At 47.0% G+C, this 18721-nt stretch overlaps 1 protein-coding gene across 3 annotated transcripts in view; it reads right to left on the bottom strand.

The window, feature by feature from the left end:
- LOC135243416 (cytohesin-3-like) overlaps positions 1-17133 on the bottom strand; it is a 35163-nt gene extending 18030 nt beyond the window's left edge. The window contains exon 1 of one of the 3 annotated variants that reach the window (XM_064315222.1): positions 16771-17133. In XM_064315222.1, coding sequence (XP_064171292.1) covers positions 16771-16789 — 19 coding nt within the window. In that variant the 5' untranslated portion in view covers positions 16790-17133. Of the gene's footprint in view, positions 1-3234; positions 3412-16770 lie in introns of those variants that run through there. The other 2 variants (XM_064315221.1, XM_064315219.1) reach the window with 2 other exon arrangements.
- Between the last annotated feature and the right edge of the window lie 1588 nt (positions 17134-18721).

Below are 18721 nucleotides of genomic sequence, written 5' to 3' on the forward strand. Positions count from 1 at the left end.
CATGTACCATTCAAATGGTAAAAATTCATAACTGATGGTTAAGAAATATTTCTAATGAAAAATAACTGAAGCTGCCCACTGAAGTTCTTGTCAGACGCTGATTGAGGTTGTTAGGAAGAAACAGGAATGCAAGCTTAGCCATTGAGTGCAGAGAAAGCTGTCTACAAACAATGGATGATTTGCAGAATTCACTACCTTCTAAAACCTCGGCCATCATTTTATCAACAAAAAAAGCCACTATTAATTTGAATTCACAAAGCTCCCATTTGAGTAAACAGGCTCTTATTCCACATCTGTCGCCACAACCAGCACCTCACACATAAAATGGCACAATGTGCACTGCAGGTCCCCTCTGCATTAATGTGGTTCGGCCAGGAAATAAAATTCCAGGCACGTGTGTCCCTTTCCCTGAGTTAGTACCACCCGTGCTCGCTGTTCCGGATGTTTCCACCACTCCCAGTGAAAGACATTAAATTCACAGTCAGGAAAGCGGGGCCTGTATTGGCAGAGCACTATTTCAGACTCCTGCTGCTGTCTGAAGTGTTGGCCGTTAAAGCTTTGTTAGACCCTGCTAGGAGCAGCGAGCGAGGCTCGCACCTACTAATCCGCTCATTTAAGCTCAATAGGAAAATCTATTAAAAAACAAAGAAACACTTTTGTTTACGCTACACTTAGGCTACGCTGCTAAGATTTTATGCGTAATTCTATCTAAGGAGGCGGAGCTTGTGTTGCTGCGAGACAATGAGAGAGGGGCTGGATCGGCTCAGGTTTCACCTGGCGATATTGTAAAACACAAACACACACATTCTCCCCCCGTTTCTAATGTGGACTTGTGTAAACACACCTGGGCCTGTGACTGTTTACGCGGTCTACAAACAGTAAACAGTCAAGACTACAACTTGCATCCAAGAAAAATATTTACATGTCTGTGGGTGGGGATTGTAAAAACGATTCTGCAAATACGACGTTCCTGAGGGCGGGGGCGGCTGAGCTGTGGTCACTTAGCCACCAGCCCTCTGGTTTCCTCTTGTCACCCATGGCAACCATCAGGGAAAATCACAGTGTTTAAAGGGAATACATGCTAGCTGAAATATGCTACTCCAGGTTAAGCACAAATCATAGAGGTTAAGCGATTAAACTTAATCTAAACACACGCTAAAAAACACAGAAGCAGATGCACACACACACAAACATACACGCACACACACGTGCACGTACACACACACACACACACAAATGCACGCGCGCGCATACACACACACACACACACAGAGCACATACTATGAGGATGCTGGTGGCCATGACATGCTGGTATTCCTCTGTGTGCAACAAGCAGATTCCTTCCTCCCATAGTTCTACATTTTACTGCCGTTTCCTGATGATGGGGTCACAAGATCGCAGAACCTAAACACATTAAAACAAGCAGAGTTCCAGGATGCGCAAAGACACCGATGCTGTCGACCCCCGACTGAGAAATCAGAGAGGATGGGGACCTGGGGGAGGCTTGTGAACTACAAACAGACAAGATAAGGAACTCACCTTTATGCCCAATTAATCTTCCTGCTCAATTAGCGAGCCTTGCTAGAATAAGGAGCAACCTCATCCGTAGCTGGTGCCTTTATACCCAATTACATTTACACAGTCGCTCTACCATGGTCACTATCCCAGTACTTAGTTTTAAATCATTATAGTCACAGCAAAAAAAAAAATATCATCAGATTTTAAGAATCCTTGTGTAATTAAAGTTTCGCTTCAATGCCAAATACAACTGTGAGAAGGATGTTACCACCAAGGGATGATCCTTACTAAAATGAGTAATTATTTAGTTGCAGAAGCCAATTAAAAACAGGCTTGTAAGCTGTCAAAGCCAATTAAAAGCAGGCTCATTAGGGTTGCTGGGCGGCTCACCCAGCACTGTTTCAGCGCATGGATGGGTCCCGGGGTCTGGTATTGAATCCAGACTGTGCAAATTCTGATTGGGCCAACAACCATGCAGGCCAGCAGACAATTGGCTCTACCACTGCCCAGGGAAGTGGGGATTGCAGGCTCTCATTATACACCAATGACCCCAAGTCCATCTGTTACACTGCAAAAACAAGTCCGTCTTAGCAAGCCTTTTAGTCTTCTAATGACACTTCAAATCTGATTTCTTATTTCTCTCAAAAAGAAAACATTATTTAGCTTAAAGTTGTTTTTTGTTTGACAAGTGAAATTGCTTAACTCCATCGGCAAAATGTCTTCCTCCGACTCACATCTGTGTGAGCCTGTACTGTGATGTAATACATCACGTCTAAAGCAGAGGCTGTGGCAATGATCTCTGATAATGATATGATTGGGCATTCCTAAATTGGGGGAGAAAAAGGAGGTAAAAGCATCAACCAAAAATGATAATGACTCATTCATTGGCTATAACAGCGTCAGGGCCATTATATGTGTAAAGGTGAGTGGTCCGTCTGCGCTGTTTGTAGCCAGATTAGCCGTCATGCAGTCTCATGATGCGCTTTGACAGGACGGTGGATTTGGCGGACGGTTCGTACGGTAAGGCAGCAGCTCGGTGAGGCCGCTCATTTGAAGCCGTTAGGCTTCCGTAGAAGAATGCAGCCGTGAAATTGTGCACAGCCCCCTCTGAAGCAACTCCATTGCTCGTCTGTTATACGGACTCTAGGCGGCAGGACAATCGGCCCCACAGCGTGCAGGGGGAAGTGCATTTCTGAATTTGAATTTGAAAGACAAAGAGCACGGTCATAACAGAACTGCACATCAAACGCAGCAGGAAGGTCCAAGTGAATGGGAAAAAAAAACAAAGCGCACAAAGATGCACACAAACTCTCACTGACGCACACGCGCACACAAATACACAAATGCGTGCGCACACACATGCGGATATTCACGCGCATACATAAGCACATATAGGCAATAGCTCACATCTTCAAACTTTCATACGTTCAAGATTTCGAAAATAATTCATTCTGAAATTATTTCGTCTTTTGTCTTGGCATCTGAAACTGCATGACAGTACTATATAAAAATAATATAGTATAGTATAGTAATATATATATAGATATAAAAATCCAGATGACATAAAATCCACAATTTATGGAAGACGATTTTAATGTAGGCCAAGCTTGAACGCGACAAACATTCACGCCACACTTTAAGTTTTGGATATTATAATTTGACGCATATTGACACGTATTCCGGTTCTGTAAACGGTGTGAGTAGCGCGTTACGTACCGCGGGGCTGTGTCCTCCGCCTGGGCTCCCTGTGGCGGTAAGAGCTCTGTCGAACCGGCGGCATCGCGTACATCGCGTCACTGACCAGGGTCGACGGCGGCAGCGCCAGCACTGGAATGGACCGCTCGGCCGTGCTGGTTTACACAGGACGGCAGAAACTCGCCGGTAGTCTGCTCGTTTACCGACTGTAGCTTTGCTTTGTGGGCGGGGAGTCACGGGGGGGGGGGGGTCATTGTCTTGCTAAGCTGCTCCTCTGACAGGTTCCCTACAGTCTCTTTGGCTTCACTGCATGTGTGGAGAATGACCCGCATGCCTCACGCTAACCGGGCCTTCCGGTTAAACCAGTCTCTCTCACATGCACACACACACACACACACACACACACATACACACACACACACACACACACACACACACACACACCAGCATACACACGCACAGACACACACACACACATGCGCACACACACACACGCACACATTCACTCCCACATTCAATCAACTTTCATTTCTCAAGTGGATGTTAACAGCAAAGAGCTGGCTGTCAATGCCAGGCCACACACATTCACTGTCTCGTCCTCTCTCTCTCTCTCTCTCTCTCTCTCTCTCACACACACACACCTTCTCAAATCACCTTTCCCCTGTCAACTTTTATTTTGCAGGTGGGTGTTAACCTTTCATCAGACGAGAGCTGGCTGTTAATTTGGTTTCAGATCTGCCCTGGTTTCCCTGTGTGTTGGGGATGAGTTTCATCATAATGGCTTTACCCCACATTTCATAAGCATATATACTGCATTTACCCTGTTTTGTAGTCAGCTAGCCATTTGACTGTGCAACTGAGGAAAATCATGTCTGCATAGTCTTCCAGACGATTCCGTGAAAAAAGGGCTAAAAATTTGGCCTTCTTGGTTGATGCTGTGGAAAAGTGTATATCATTCAACAGATCTGACTACTAACACTGTAGGCTTGATCAAGGCTGTGCAACATCACTGAACTTTGTACAAGCACATTGGCCTGACACACCGCTCGAGGGTCCCTTTTCCTTTTATATTTAACTAACACTAGACGACCTCACGGATCACCCAAACAAGCCAGCAGGCACAACACCTTACACTCGCGTTTGTGTTCAGTTCCACAGACCGTGAACAGAAAAGTCAACCGTGACGTGTTTGGTTGAACGTTCATGCGCACACCACTGTTATCGCCGAATGTCTGCAAAATGTCTGATCAAAACCCCTTCCCTGGGTTTTCACAGCTCCCCACCGGCACCGTAGGCGCCTTTTAGATGTGAGATTTTCTTCTCCTTACGTTCGCCGCGCTGGATGTCAGAGGTTTTACAGCACGCTGAGATATGCCTTTCAGCAACCTGGAAGTTCCGCCTTAACTGCTACTCTCTCCAGCGGCAGCGAGGTTTCCCATCACCGCGGCTCAACTCGGGGAGCTTTCATCCCGAAACGCGAATCCCGCTAAGCTCGCATCGCGGGAGAGCCGTGTCTTCATAATGAGCCGCGACTCCTCGTTCCGTAAGGAGCTGGGTCGTGAAAAAGGAACCCGCGGTAGACATGAAAGAGGACAACAAAAAAAAAACATGCAAAAGCAAACATGTAAAACAACAAAAACCAAAAAAATTATGTCCGTGTACGTGCGCTGCTTTTGAATGTGGAAACAACGTTCATGAGGGGGCCCACAGATCTGTGAAAAGCATTAGACTGGGAGAGCCTGTATTTGGTTTCTTTTCTTTGTTGCCTTCCAAAAAAATCAGTCCAGACTTTGTCTCAGGAATAACAATCCATCAGCTCCAGCCCAGCGATTGAGCCCAAATGGCTTCCACAGTTTCCACACATTGCCTCCCACCTGAGGTGAATGAATGTTCATTTCGCGACTGGAACTGCAGACGGCTCGTGACCGCGCCTGCTTCCTGTTTACAGGGGGCGACTGTGACACAAATACTGAAACAGGTTTCAGAGCCAGTAATGCATGCGGCCGGACGTGAAAAACTAAGGAAAATAGGGCAATAAGTCAAAAACGTCTGGCAAGATTTTCAAATAAGATTTATTTGACATACATTTAGAAGGCATAACCACAGGCCACAAACACTGAAGTATCGCTGTTATGGAAGTTGTATCACAAATCTTTCCATACACTTCCATAAGAGTTACAGCAGTCAGATTTGAACTTCAGAAAATGCTGCATCAAACTCCAGACTTAACAACTGACTTTTTTGCGCATCCATGCAACTCTGGACGACCTAGAGCGCATATGTGTCCAAAATCCTCCCTGCATTTCCTGTATGCTCCTTTGAAATTGGGGGTGGGGTGGGTTAGGGACAGGATGAAAAGCAACATGCCTGCAGCGTGTAAGCATTATAGACAGTTTCTCCCTCTCTCCACTTTCAAGCTGCAAGCCATAGGGTTTCAGCTCTGAAAATGGAACAAACTCATAACTTTCAAATCCATATTAGAAAATGACTGGAAACAGACCAGTCTGGGAATTTACAACCCAACTGCATGATACCAGCACGGATTGAAATCATCCCAGCTAGCATGAAGGCGTCGCTGTGGTCTTCACACAACCCCCTTTTTGAAAGAATATGGGTTCTAGCTCATGGGGGTCTGCATTGGCCACCTGATCACCCGACCAGCTGTATTTGATTGACTACGACACAATCTCTTGCATTCCGTACCTACTGTGACTCCCTAAAGAGAACGGACATCTTAATTGATCAACCTGGTTCAATAAAGTTCAATACCAAATAAAATCCCCAGCCCGCCCAGTCAAAACACCTTAAAACCGGAGATAAATCAGCAGAGGAGGAAGAGCAGGGGCCACACAGGGGGCAGGAAGTGGGAGATTAATAAGGCCCCTGACTGAGATGGAGACGGGCCCCTGGCTTGACGTGACTCTCTCAGGAAACGAGTTTAGTGTCTCAGCCCAGCTGTCTGATGGGGCAGGGGGGCGGAGCTTAACACTGGCAAAACAAACAGAGAAGCGGTGTTTACCTTGGACCCTCCGGGGCCCCGACCCATCCCCACATCTGGAGAGGAGCGGGACAGGCACAGCTGGCCTCCGCGGCGAGGGTCTTGCACACGGGACAGGGAGAACATATCTAGGAGGGGGGTTGTAAGGGAACCCCGCCCCGGTTTTCTTTCTCTGCGGACGTGACAATTTTGTGGACTGATTTTCGCGCCTTCCATGCCACCGTACGGGTGGCCTGACCCGCCCTGTTTGTTTCTACACTCCTCGTGTTCTGACGTTTGGGCACCAGGGGGAGCTGTGAATTTTGCAGAAAAGGTTCAAATATTTTTATAGAGCTTCCTGCCTGCAAACCTCCACTGGCCAAAGCCCCCTCTGTCATATGTGCTTATCCTGTAAGTCTGTAACAAAACAGCGGGTAACTTGTAAATTCTCAAAATGAAGTCGCTAATGTTATTTCCTGAGGTCACCCCAGCCCACATCATTGTAATTTATAGGTATCAGTGTGAAACTCACAAGGGAAACCCATTGCCAGGTGTCATGACCTTTGCACACAATGACACCTACTGATATCGAACATGTGTATTACGCAGAAAGACAGATTACTTTGAACGAATTACTAATTTATTGATTTATGGATGATGCTCAAAAGAGAAACATCCAAACAAGAACAGTGACTGACTGATGGTGCACAAAAAGGACACGTGTTGAACAGGAACGCTGACTGATTTATTGGTTGGTCGGTTGACTGATTGATTGGCTGACTCGCTGACTGGCTGCCTGAGTGAGTTTTGGGAGGGACGGTGCCAGTTCTCTGATGTGTAACTTGGCCAGACGGCCCAGCAGCCCGGTCTTTCCCCCGCTGCGTCTCGAGGTTTGGCGCCGGCACCGTCGCTGCTGAACAGGCGCCAGAGCGCCGAATCGGCGAGCCAAAATGTGTATCCGTCTCTCTCCGGATCGCAGCGCCACCACACGCCTGGCAAACTCTCACACAGGCCCCCTTTAGTACAGCCTCCTGCAGGCCTGCCACCGAGTCACATGGAGGATCTTCAGAGGCCCTGCTTACGACAGACAGGACAGCAGGCCTCCATATGGGCCACGGCTATCGCATTACTGCCGTCCCATTGACCTGAACCAAAACTGAAAATGTCCTGCAGCCGAAAGCCGCCTTCCTATTGGTCCACGCCTGGCAGGGACACGGCAGCTCCGCCCAACGTTGGCTGCTCCACCCACCACTCCTGCTTCACAGCCCACAGCTTCTGGTGGGCGGTTGCTCAGAGGCATCATTTGAAAACGCAGTTTTTGCGGAAACTGGTTAAGCAGGGCAGACGAGCTGTCACTCAACACCGGTGACGTGTACAGTATGAACATTTAAACATTTGCAGCACAACATATGGAGGCAAAAAACCAAAGACCAACAAGCATCAGGCGAGCCATTTCCAGCCACTGTGTTTACAAGACCCTCTTTTGGCTCCTTGTCTGTGCTTTTAGGCGACAGAGAATGAATCCTAAAGCATCAGGTCTGAGGGGGGGGAGAGTTACTTTAATGCCAGTGAGCACAGGGAGTTCCTCACAGCTTAAAACCCACCAGTGCAAACGGGCGACACCCCAGCACCCAAAAATCCTCTCAAGCAGGTCCGACACACGATGAGAGAGGAACCCAGCAGCAGCGCTGCGGGGGGGTGGGGGGGGGGTGGTGAACCGCAGCAGACGGGCTGTGGTTTGGGCTAACCTGTCCTCACGCGCAGACAGAGAGTCTTGGACTGGATGTAGCTCACTTTGCGTGCAGGCGATGGAGGAATGGGGGAGTGTGGGGATCTCTGTGTGTGAGTGTGTGTGTGCGTGGGGGGGTTTGGAGGTTCCTGCCAAACGCCCAAGGCAGTGCAGGTGGGATGAGTTTTTCCAGATTTTCCTTTTTCGGGACACTTAACTACAGAACTCGGTGACGCTCATGGAGGGGAATACTGCTTGCTCCAAGGCACTCACGCGATGTTTTTTTAACAAATAAACCACTGCTTTTTTGGCGTTTTTTTTAAACAGTGATGTCTCTCAAGATGGTGGCGTTACTGCATGCAAATGAGGATGCGCAAATGTGACGTGGCGTGAGGTATAAACCAGCTGCTCATTCCAATTCCTGCTTCATCGTTTGTAACTAAACATACCGGCATTACACTTCCCCCGTTCAGTCACCAACAAAGCTCAGAGGCGGGGGGGCAGACGGCATGGGGGCAGAAGCGGCCAGCAGGAGTTCATGTACAATAATCAGGAGTTTACTTACAAAACAAAGCATATCCTCCTAAGACCCGGCAATTAATTTATGTCCGCCGTAGAGGACATGAGTCTCTGGTCTTAATCTCAAGTGCCACATATTCTACCATGGCGAAACCTACACTACAAGGCATGTTCAATAAAAATAAATACATATTTTTAAAAACATTTTCACTGTTTCTGTCATCTAAGACACAAACAGGAGGGTCTCAGGAGGATATCAGGAAACAGCCGTGTAAAAGGTCATTATGCAGTCATGGTGATACCCCACATTGATGTATCAGCATTGAACCACTCAGAGTGGGCATTAATATTCATATCCTTTCACACAGGAGGCTGCCAGTCCTCTGGGAGAGTGACACGTGTTTACAGCTCCGATGAGTAGGGGGGCAGGGATTGTGATGTCATAATCCCTCGCCTGTGGCCCAATCCCCCTCTTTTGCTGCCTCCCGCCTCTCCCAGCCCCCACAAGGGGCCTACAGAACCCTGTAATCCCCCGGCGTGTGCCCCCCCCCCCTCTGTGATTAAGCCCAATCTGATCAGAGGAGATGCACACAGCTGTAGAGCCCTCCAGCGCTAACCTACTTTTCCCGCTATACCACGCTCCTCGCCGTCACTGCAGAATCCACCCGACGGTTCCACAAACCCACACATGGATCGGCGCAGCCGTATTGTGTGCCCCTCTACTGCACTGTGGGCCTCACTGAACCACAGGCCTCACTGCACCACAGGCCTTTACAGCATCATGGGCCACACTGCACCATGGGCCTCACTGCACCACGGGCCTCACTGCACCACGGGCCTCACTGCACCACAGGCCTTTACTGCACCACGGACCTCACCACACTGCTTCAGATGTTAAGCAAGCCAGCAGCATGCAGCTGAAGTCAGGGAGCTGGGATCATAACGAGAAGCTTACACGGCCTTAATATCTTCATTAATACAACAACACATTTATTTATATGGTGCCTCCTCATCAGACTCAAAGTGCAGAAACAATACACATCAGACATTTGTAGAACCAGAAAGGCAATCATTTACAAACAGAGGGACACAATAAGACCACAGATGCGACAAACTGATATAACATACAGTTTAACAGCCTGTCGAAAAAGACGGTTTTCAACCTATAAGCTTTCAAAATTGGGCACAGAGGGACAGGATTATGGGAAAGTTGGTATGGAGATCCAATGGGGAGGCAGAGCCGGGTGGTTGCGGGTTCTAGCCGCACGGCAGTAGAAGCTCAGGTTTAGGAGCCCAGGAGTGAATGAGCTGCAGTGATCTCCCATCTGCGGTCCCTCACTCTTAAAACCCCACCCCCCCCCAACCCCCGTGCTTCCGCACCACTAAACCTCTCATAAAATAACCTTGAACTTTGGGGAGAAAAACAGGATGGAAGGTGGGCTTGTTTTGGGGCTATTTTTGTGTGACCCAGAGCTGTAGAGAGACACAGTCCCAAGTCCCTTACAGAGGAGGTAATGACAGTTCCATCCCCCCTGCCTCCCAAAACTCCCTAAAACACTGGAGCCTTCAATGCGACCCAGGCGAACACATGCATGAGCTGTAATACGTACAGTACGACAGGCCGGGCCCTTGGGTAAGCAGGACATTAATAATTAAACCTGTGTGACATTTCGTGCAACAGCACAGTATAGCAGGATCCAGAGGACTATAAATAAATTAATTCCATCGGGAGAAGTGCATGACTGCGGCACTGGTGCAGTGAGTCTCTATCAGAACCTAATCCACTTAGGAATTGATTATGAACGCTATACAGCACCCATGCATATGAGTGCTTATTATGGGAGAACAAGCATTCTGTGCAATGATGCTTGGGTAATGTAGTTCATTAAACATGCCAGAGTTAACGGGTATACATTTTTAAAGCGGCACCGTTCGCCTGTCAGATTGGCACTGAGCACCACTGTGGATATAGACTTGACCCCGGGGCATGTTGTCTTCAGAAGAAAAGAGCACCATCATCCACTCTAATTATGGTTTGGCTTCACCACATGAGCACACCAATGGAAAACAGGTCGAAGGGATATTGCACGTTGCCAGGGAGAACATCCTTGGAACAGGGATGCATCTTTTTCCTGTGTCTCTCCCCACAGGCCGAACAATCAGCATTCTCTCTGACGTAAACCCCAACCCTGCACTTCTCTTCACTTTCCGAAAAACAAAAAAAACCTTGAACTTCAGGGTGAGAAAAAGGACGCAGGAGGGCGGGGTTATTTTTGTTATGTGACCCACAGCTATAGAAAGAGACACAGTCCCGTGTCCCTGACAGAGGAGGGACATAACCCCCCTCGAAACTAACCACCCTGCTTCCCCCAATTCCGCAAAACCCTGCTTCCCCCAATTCCGCAAAACCCCTTCAACGTGAGCCTGTCTCAGGTCACCTGATCCTCGGAACCTTCTAGACCGCTTATGACCTCCGCGTCCCGGTTCATCTTCTCGGGTGCTTTTCCCTTTTCCTTCCTGTCCCTGTGCACTGCCAGCCACCGCTCTTTCGGCTGTGTTCCGCTGCTAGGCTCCGCCCCCAGGCCCCGCCCCCAGACTCCGCCCCCATCGGCCCCCTCACGGCGCGCTCCGTGCGTTTTACAGGGCTCTCGCGCCGACCGGCCGTTTTCGCACGGGCGCAAACCCGCTGCCGTGACGACAGCATTAGCATCGTTTCCCGCTCCTTCCCGCCTGTGAGGCTCCGAGCGTAGCGCAAGGCTAGCCCCGCCCCTTCAGCCGCTGATGCTGCAGCCAGCCCGTAAATCTGCCTGTTAAAGCCGCCGCCACCTTCCTCAGAGAGCTTTCGCTTCCCATCCCCTCAGCATCGCCACGCGGGTTCGAGCGGGACTTCCGTCCCCAGGGGCCCGATGCCGCGAGAGCCGGATCAATCCCGCCAGCGCGCGGGCCTCGCCCGGCTCACCCTGACTACACCCCAGAGAGCCCTGACCCAGCCATAATAAGATTATCCCCCCCCGCCTTCTCAAACAAAGACGCCCTTTCTTTCTCAGATCTCCATCTCCATCTACAACCGAGCCTGATTTTGTAACTGAAAGAGTAAAAGGAACGGAGAAGCAAACACCGAACTCGGGACCCGAGACGGTCGGAGTCACGGGGGACGGGGAGTGGCCATTTGGGCTGCAGACGGGAGCTCAACTGGTAGACGCTGCGCAGTCATTTTATACGTCAACCAGACGGCCAGCTCCATGTTCTCAACATTTCAAAAAATCTTACTCTATTATCAGAGTAAAAGCATATGGATTTATGAGCTTGGTATTCAAGAATATTTATTCATCAAGGAGGTGTGGCCATAGTTTGCAGTGCAAGGCAGACAGCACAGGGATCTACTGCTACTAGCCAGGAGATTTGCAATCATGGTATCAATCATATGCTGTAATAATCAGCAAATATGTCCAGCATCTGCATGAGGCCAAGCAAACACATCTTTCACCGCCATTTCCTTCTTTAACAATTATAAAGCAAGGATGTTCTTTATAAGGCTGGGTGATGAAGCTTATGGGCCTCCATTTATGTTCACGTAAATGATACAATTTCACACAGAACCGACTTCACTACAAACTGATATGCATGTCCGTGCTGAGGAGATGCTGATATGTCAGTCTGTGCTCAGGATAAGTTGAGAGGACGCTGATGTTCCCTTGGTTACAGACAGTGTGACAGGTGTGGTGATGAAATACCTGCAGACAGACAGCACCACCTGACACGCCTCTCTCCCCTGCAGACTCACGTCCAGGACAAGGGCACGTCCAAATATAACCACGTCCTGATGATTCAAACATATTCTGGTCGGAACTTAGCACCATGCGAGCTAAGAAAAGGAACACCTATTAACACCAGCATACAAATCATTCCAGGTACAACCTGGCCATCCTGACTTCTTCTTGTTACAGTCAGACAACGAAAGCACGGCCTTACTTGCGTCCAACTGAGCAGGTGCTTTCGAGAGGGTCTTCCTGTGGACGGAGCCAGGAAGCCAATAAACAGACAGCAGCTAAATTATTCAAAGACCAATCAGAAAGGAGAGGCCGCAAGCAAGGCGAGACTTTGCTAGCTGGACGGCCGAAGCTTCAGCGGAGAGTGCGTCTGTAGGAAGTGTCTGCCTGTGGCATGCGGTAAAAGAGTGAGCAAACGCCGGCAGACATTATGCAAAATTTGAGCTTGGCGGACTGCCATGTTGTGTGTGGCCAGGAACCCGGAGGTCTGAAAAAATGGCACGCACACACACACACACACACACAACCGGGCGAAACTTGCACAGGACAGAGAGGCCACTCCGAGAGGTTACGTACACACATGTGGAAAATGTATTTGGCTTTTTTGTGACTTTTTTCTGACTCACGGCTCGTGGCGCATTTCACAGACACCGACACACAAACGGGCGATAAAAGCTAAACGAAGGCAGGCAAATTGAGAAGTTATGCAAAGCCGACTTCTTTGGGCGACCGTACTCCCTAAAAACCGGTTCTTCACATCGCTCTCAAATTCAAATTCCGAACGCTTTGCCTCCGCGCAGTGCGACGCAGCAGAATCACCGTCCGTCTCTCCGCTGGTCCTCCTTCCTCTCCCCCTCGCTCTCTCCGATCGGCATGCGCCCCCCCCACGGCGTCGCCGGCTGCGGACGGCTCTCTCTGTGCGGGGCTGTCAGTCAGATAGAGGCCCGCAGCCACGCCTGTCACGGTCGCGACCGCGCAGAGACAAGCGCGTGAGCCGCTGTCCGCTGCCGCAGCAGCGTACCGCCACCGCGCGCTTCCCAGGGCAGCGAGCCCTCCACCACGAGAGGGGTCTGACAGACGGACGCACAGACGGACAGACGGGGAGCCCTGCTGAGGTTCCTAATAATCTCGAAGAAGGGCCGTTAGGGGGGGGGGGTTCTGATAACAGCAACAACTCCTGCTGAATTGGCTGATAACGGATGAAAGCTGCAGCTGTGGAGTGCGCTGCTTGGATCGACATCAACAGCATTTCAAAGGAGGAAGAAACAGAAAACACGTCAACAAAGAATAAATGAAAAAGTCTGAAAACAAATTGTGGCAATAAGCGCAAACATAAAAACTTTTTACGCTACAACAAAATAGCCAGTCCAAAAATCAATAATCCTTAAAAACGGATGAAATCCTTACCAAATATCAAAATATAAAAAAACAATCATTTAAGTTAATGTTGTCATTACCATTGAAACTATGTCAGGTAGTAAACAGGACACATACACACACTCACACACTGCGTGTGTGTGCTCAAAGCATTGAGCAGTCTCGGTCATGTGGAGTTGCAATCACGCAGAGAGGTCTTGGCTCTGGGTCCCACACCGTGGCGGACAGGATAGCGCTTCCTTCCTTCCGTACGCTGACCTCTGACCTCAGTACCTCTCAACAAACACCCCTTGCAGAGTCTGGCTCTTCTCCATATTTCTGTCTTTCCATGTAGTTTCTCATCCTCTCTCTCTCCCTCTTTCTCTGTTTGTCTGGTATCACAAGACAGCCTGCCTGTATGCATCTCCACCTGAATAAGCACTCACCCCCACCCAACTCCTGGGATTCATATAAGCGTCCTAAGGTTACCCTGGCCGGAGAAGGTTTGTGTGGAGAATGCATTCAGTGAGAGAACAGATAGTACTCCAGCATGGGCAGAGGCAGCAGTAACACGCTAGCATAGCACGCTGTACAGCAGCTCCGGGCGACCCCAACCTGACAGAGCGCCACACGCAGGTCACTCCAACGCGTGCGCTATGCTCGCTCAGCGGCTCACACGCGAAGCGTTCCTGAAGCCTCCTGCAGCCGCTTCTGTCACTGCAGGTTTAACATGAACGTCTCACTCCGCCATGAACCCTACTGAACACAGCATGCTGGTGCGTGATCACTGATTGAGAAAAACCAGCCATCCAAGCACAGAACTGTCCTTTGTGCTGAGCTGATGCGTAGCTGATCGTGTCTGAGCGGCTTTATTTAGGCTGTGATGAGATATAGCGGTTAGGGAATAGGATTTCCTGTTCTGCTCACCAGATGGATGCATGTTTGGTTCCCTGGTGGGGCACTGCTGCTGTAGCATTAGGCAGAACACATAGCTGGAATTTCATTACAGAACATTCTGTGTGGATGGGTGATGTGTTGAACTGAAGTGACCTCGTTTTAGGAAGTTTTGCTTGGCAAACCGGATCATGAGGTGGCCTAGAAAAGCCTTGCTCTCCAATCCTATTTCTCTGAAGACATGATAAAATCTCCTGGCTGGAAAAAAAAATGAATAACCGGTGTCTTCCAGGAGGACTTCTAATAATATGTTTGGGTCTTTCGAATGTAAGACAGGAAGGTAACCCCCCCTCTCTCAGGACTTGATAATGGAATCTGGCCAAATCGAGCCATGGTCATAAAGACGGCAGGTCATGGTCTTAGCTGAACTTTGCCACATTTATTCAAGTCTTGGCTTTTCCCCTGAAAGAACCCTGAACGACCCAGTTTCCTGATTAGAACAATCATCCCTAAATGGAGCAAGCACCCTTTGTCATTGACAGAAACCCTCCCTGCAATGAAACAGCCATGGTGGTCTGAAACACCACTTCTCCATGCTACGCACAGGCTCAGATAGTACAAAGGATGCAAAGTTCTGTCCAATGGCCATTATAGAAGTAACAATACTATTTAGCATAATACAGGGGCAGCCAACCCAGGTCAGAAGCCATGGGGTCTTCAGATTTCTGTTTTTATATTAAGATTAGCAACCAATTTAGACACAAGAGCCCAGACAAGGTGAGTTAACTGTGTAATAATCTTCTTTAATTTATTAACATGTCGAGCAATTCAGTGCCAACTTAGAACAAAGCAGACATGTGGTTCTTCAGGACCAAGGTTGGTGTAACAGATAACTCCGGATCACTTCAATATTGATATTATTTGCAATGCAAATAATGGTGGCTAAGTAGTTTGTTGTCTGAGGTCGTTTTTGGCTGTGGGCGGAAGACCCAGCCTTCCTGGCTGACCGAGGACTAAGCGTAGCTTACCGCATCGCAAACAGACCAGCAGTGTCCTTGCAGCACAATACCGACAGCATTTTATCAGAGCACGCAGCTCGTTCATGACCATGTTCAGGTGTGATGTCTTAATATCTTCACATACCTCTAGAGTATTTCCAACAGTCATTTACCAGAGAGTCGGGGAGAGACACCATACAATGTTCTCCAATTAATAACGGCACGTTTTTATTTTTTACACTAAATTATAACCAGTTCTCCAATTAGACTGGAAAATACAACCGCAATCATCAAAAGAGCTAGGTCTGTTTCATGTCTGAATATTATAATCATAATGGTTATTGCGTTTCGACCGGTATAGCAGTAAATTTGTGCCATTATCGACTAAATTTTAGGTGTAAAAAAAACTTGAATATTTTGCAAGAAATTACATGCAGTCTAAACGGAACAACGTTTCATCTAGTGTGTGGCCAATTATGACGAACAGAGGAACTTCTTCAAAGTAATTATAATCCTGACTAAAATGTACCTACCGTGGATGTAGTATAGCCTATAGCACTGGATCGGCAACATTAACACATCTGTCTTCTTTACGACAATAATCTTTACTTTGCTGTCACATATAGATGAAATATAGGTCACACACATACAACATAAATACATCTTCACTCTGACCTCTGACTCAACCTCCCGAACGCGGGGAAGAGTTTTAACCCCACGCGTAGCCTATTAATGGTTTGGCGATGGGGACACCTTCGGGACCTAACTGCCTTCAGATGTCAAGGGTCTTTGAGGGATGGTGGTTGAGGCACAGATTGATTTTCTAAAAAAGACGCGTCCCTCCTGCTAGCCTAACGCAGAAAAGCGGAGCACTTCCATCACTAATGCTAGGTGCTAAAGACTTCGCGTAAAAAGGGCTGATACTCTACTCAAAAAACTACAGCACAGTTAATCAAATTCAGCATTCTATTTTAATTGACAAGACACTAGCCTACTAATACCACCACGACGACGACTACTTCTATAGCTGCTGCGAGTAATACTGCTACAAGTAATAATAACAATAATAATAAAAAATAATGAGTAGCAAAACATAAGAATGGGTATTACGTTTCAAGAGGTAGCCTAATCATCATAATGGACAAAAGATAGCAGTAGCCTAACCTAAATAATAAGAAAAACATAATATGGCCAGTAGCATTCGTTATTTCTGGCGTAGGCTGTTCATGTCCATTGATAAAGCCTAATTAACACAGTGATAATTCAAACAAATGAAATGCAAGACACTAAAATCAATGCGATAATTGAACATACCTTGATTGTCTTCGTCCATGCTCGCTGTTAAATGTAACGGAAAGCTGTACAAAAGCGGCTGACGCGCAGTTAAACGCCCTCAATGGAATGATTATTTATTGCCAAATAGGTTATATTTTGTAGGCAGCATGTACAGGCTGTTTGTTGTGGAAGGCTTTTGTGCGTGGAGTTTTCTATACATGGATGTTCGAAAAAGAGAAAAACCTTATATCCGTCATGAAGGTATCTCAATTTAGGAGGGCTGTTTAACCGTTATTTAAAGAAATGTTTTCCAGGTGAATTAATATATTTTATCCGGGAAAATGGGTGATCTCTACTACCGTACCGCTACTCCCGTCTGCGAGTAGCCTCGGCTGCTCAGTTTAGACTGCTTTCCCACTCAGCTCCGCCCCTCAGACGAAAACTGACAAACACTGTCCCGGTCTCACGTGACTCGTATGGAGCTTACATTACTCAAATTTTTTTGTCAGACCCAACGTTACCTTTTTATTCGCATATTAAACGTTCTCATTTTAAACGCACATGTTCTTATTAGTCTTAGGAAATTTGCTGTGTATTTCTGTGAGAATCCTGTAAAATGTTTGAGTCAGTGTTTGGTCTCTGGTTTTCGCTTGGCAGTGCACCAGGGCTATTTCACAGATTATTAGCCGGGCAGGGGATCAAAAATAAAATGGGTACCCTTCTGTGTCACTTACATCTTATCAAGCTTTATAAATGCTTTATGTTGCAGTTATATATTTGTTTTATGAAAGCTTTGGTGCACATTATATTGCATCATGTTGCACATCTTTTACAATACAAACAGACTATGATGCCAAAAGGAACCTTTTGCAGTTATTCTGTTGCTTGAATTTAGTTTTCTCGTTTGTGAAGGTAGTTCAGCCTTGGATCCACTGTAAAGATATAGAATGAGTACAAAGTACAGATTTTACCACTGGCTACTGAAAAACAAAAAAAAAAAAACTAAACAAGAAAGCTAAAAAAAGATCAGACCAAAGTGAATGGATCAAGATCTACTGGTGTGTGCATATTTACATTTACGTAATATCTACACATGTATATTTTAAAAATATTTACAAATGTATTATCCTCTTACATGGGAACTAAGAAAGTGATTTATCGCAGCTTTTAAAGAGCTGGGTGGGTGCAGTGCTGTTATGTTTTAAGCAATGGCAGTTCCAGGCCTCTCAATGAAAGAAACTTTGTTTACTCTTAGCCCTGGAGTGAACCCTGCCCCTGTTTGGACCTGTTGAGTTCTCACTTCCTGACTATGAAATTCCATTTTTGTCTAAATTAAATACATAAATATGCCTTTATAATATAAACATATAAATGCGGCAATATAAATGCAAGTATAAATGCAGCAGTATATTTAAATTAGTTGAGAAATAGTGAAATACTTTTGAAAATATTTTAATAAGAAATAGAAGAGAAGCCATGACATACAAAAAGGGGAAAAAAGAGCTACTTTGAAATGTGCCATTATGAAATACAAGTTGTCTTTTGAAGAAAAAAAAGACATTTTTTAAATAAAACATGTTATTATTAAATATCACTGATCAGTGACATTTAAGGGAAATGTATTGTAACTCAGGTTTCGTCTGTACCTGAGATTCATTAGTCAAACACTACAGTATTGGCCTACTATAGCTCTCCCACCTGATTGGTGAGTGATATACATGTACACTCACATATATCGCTGTATTACCCTGCTGTCAAACACAATGATAAGAAAGTAAACATTTCCACATATGGCTGATGGGAGACTGTTTATCTGTATGTCAGCGCAGGAAAGGTTTTTTTTTCTTTTTAAAAATGGAGAGCGGACAGTCTGACCCCCTTATGTATTGTTTTTACTTTGTTCAGACAGGGGGACAGCTGAGAGGGTTATAGAGACTGGGTCAGGGTAGAGAAAGTGCCATGGTGGGTTATGAACCCTCTACAGGGGGAA

This window comes from Anguilla rostrata, chromosome 17 (genome assembly GCF_018555375.3).
Source record: "Anguilla rostrata isolate EN2019 chromosome 17, ASM1855537v3, whole genome shotgun sequence".
NCBI lineage: Eukaryota > Metazoa > Chordata > Actinopteri > Anguilliformes > Anguillidae > Anguilla > Anguilla rostrata.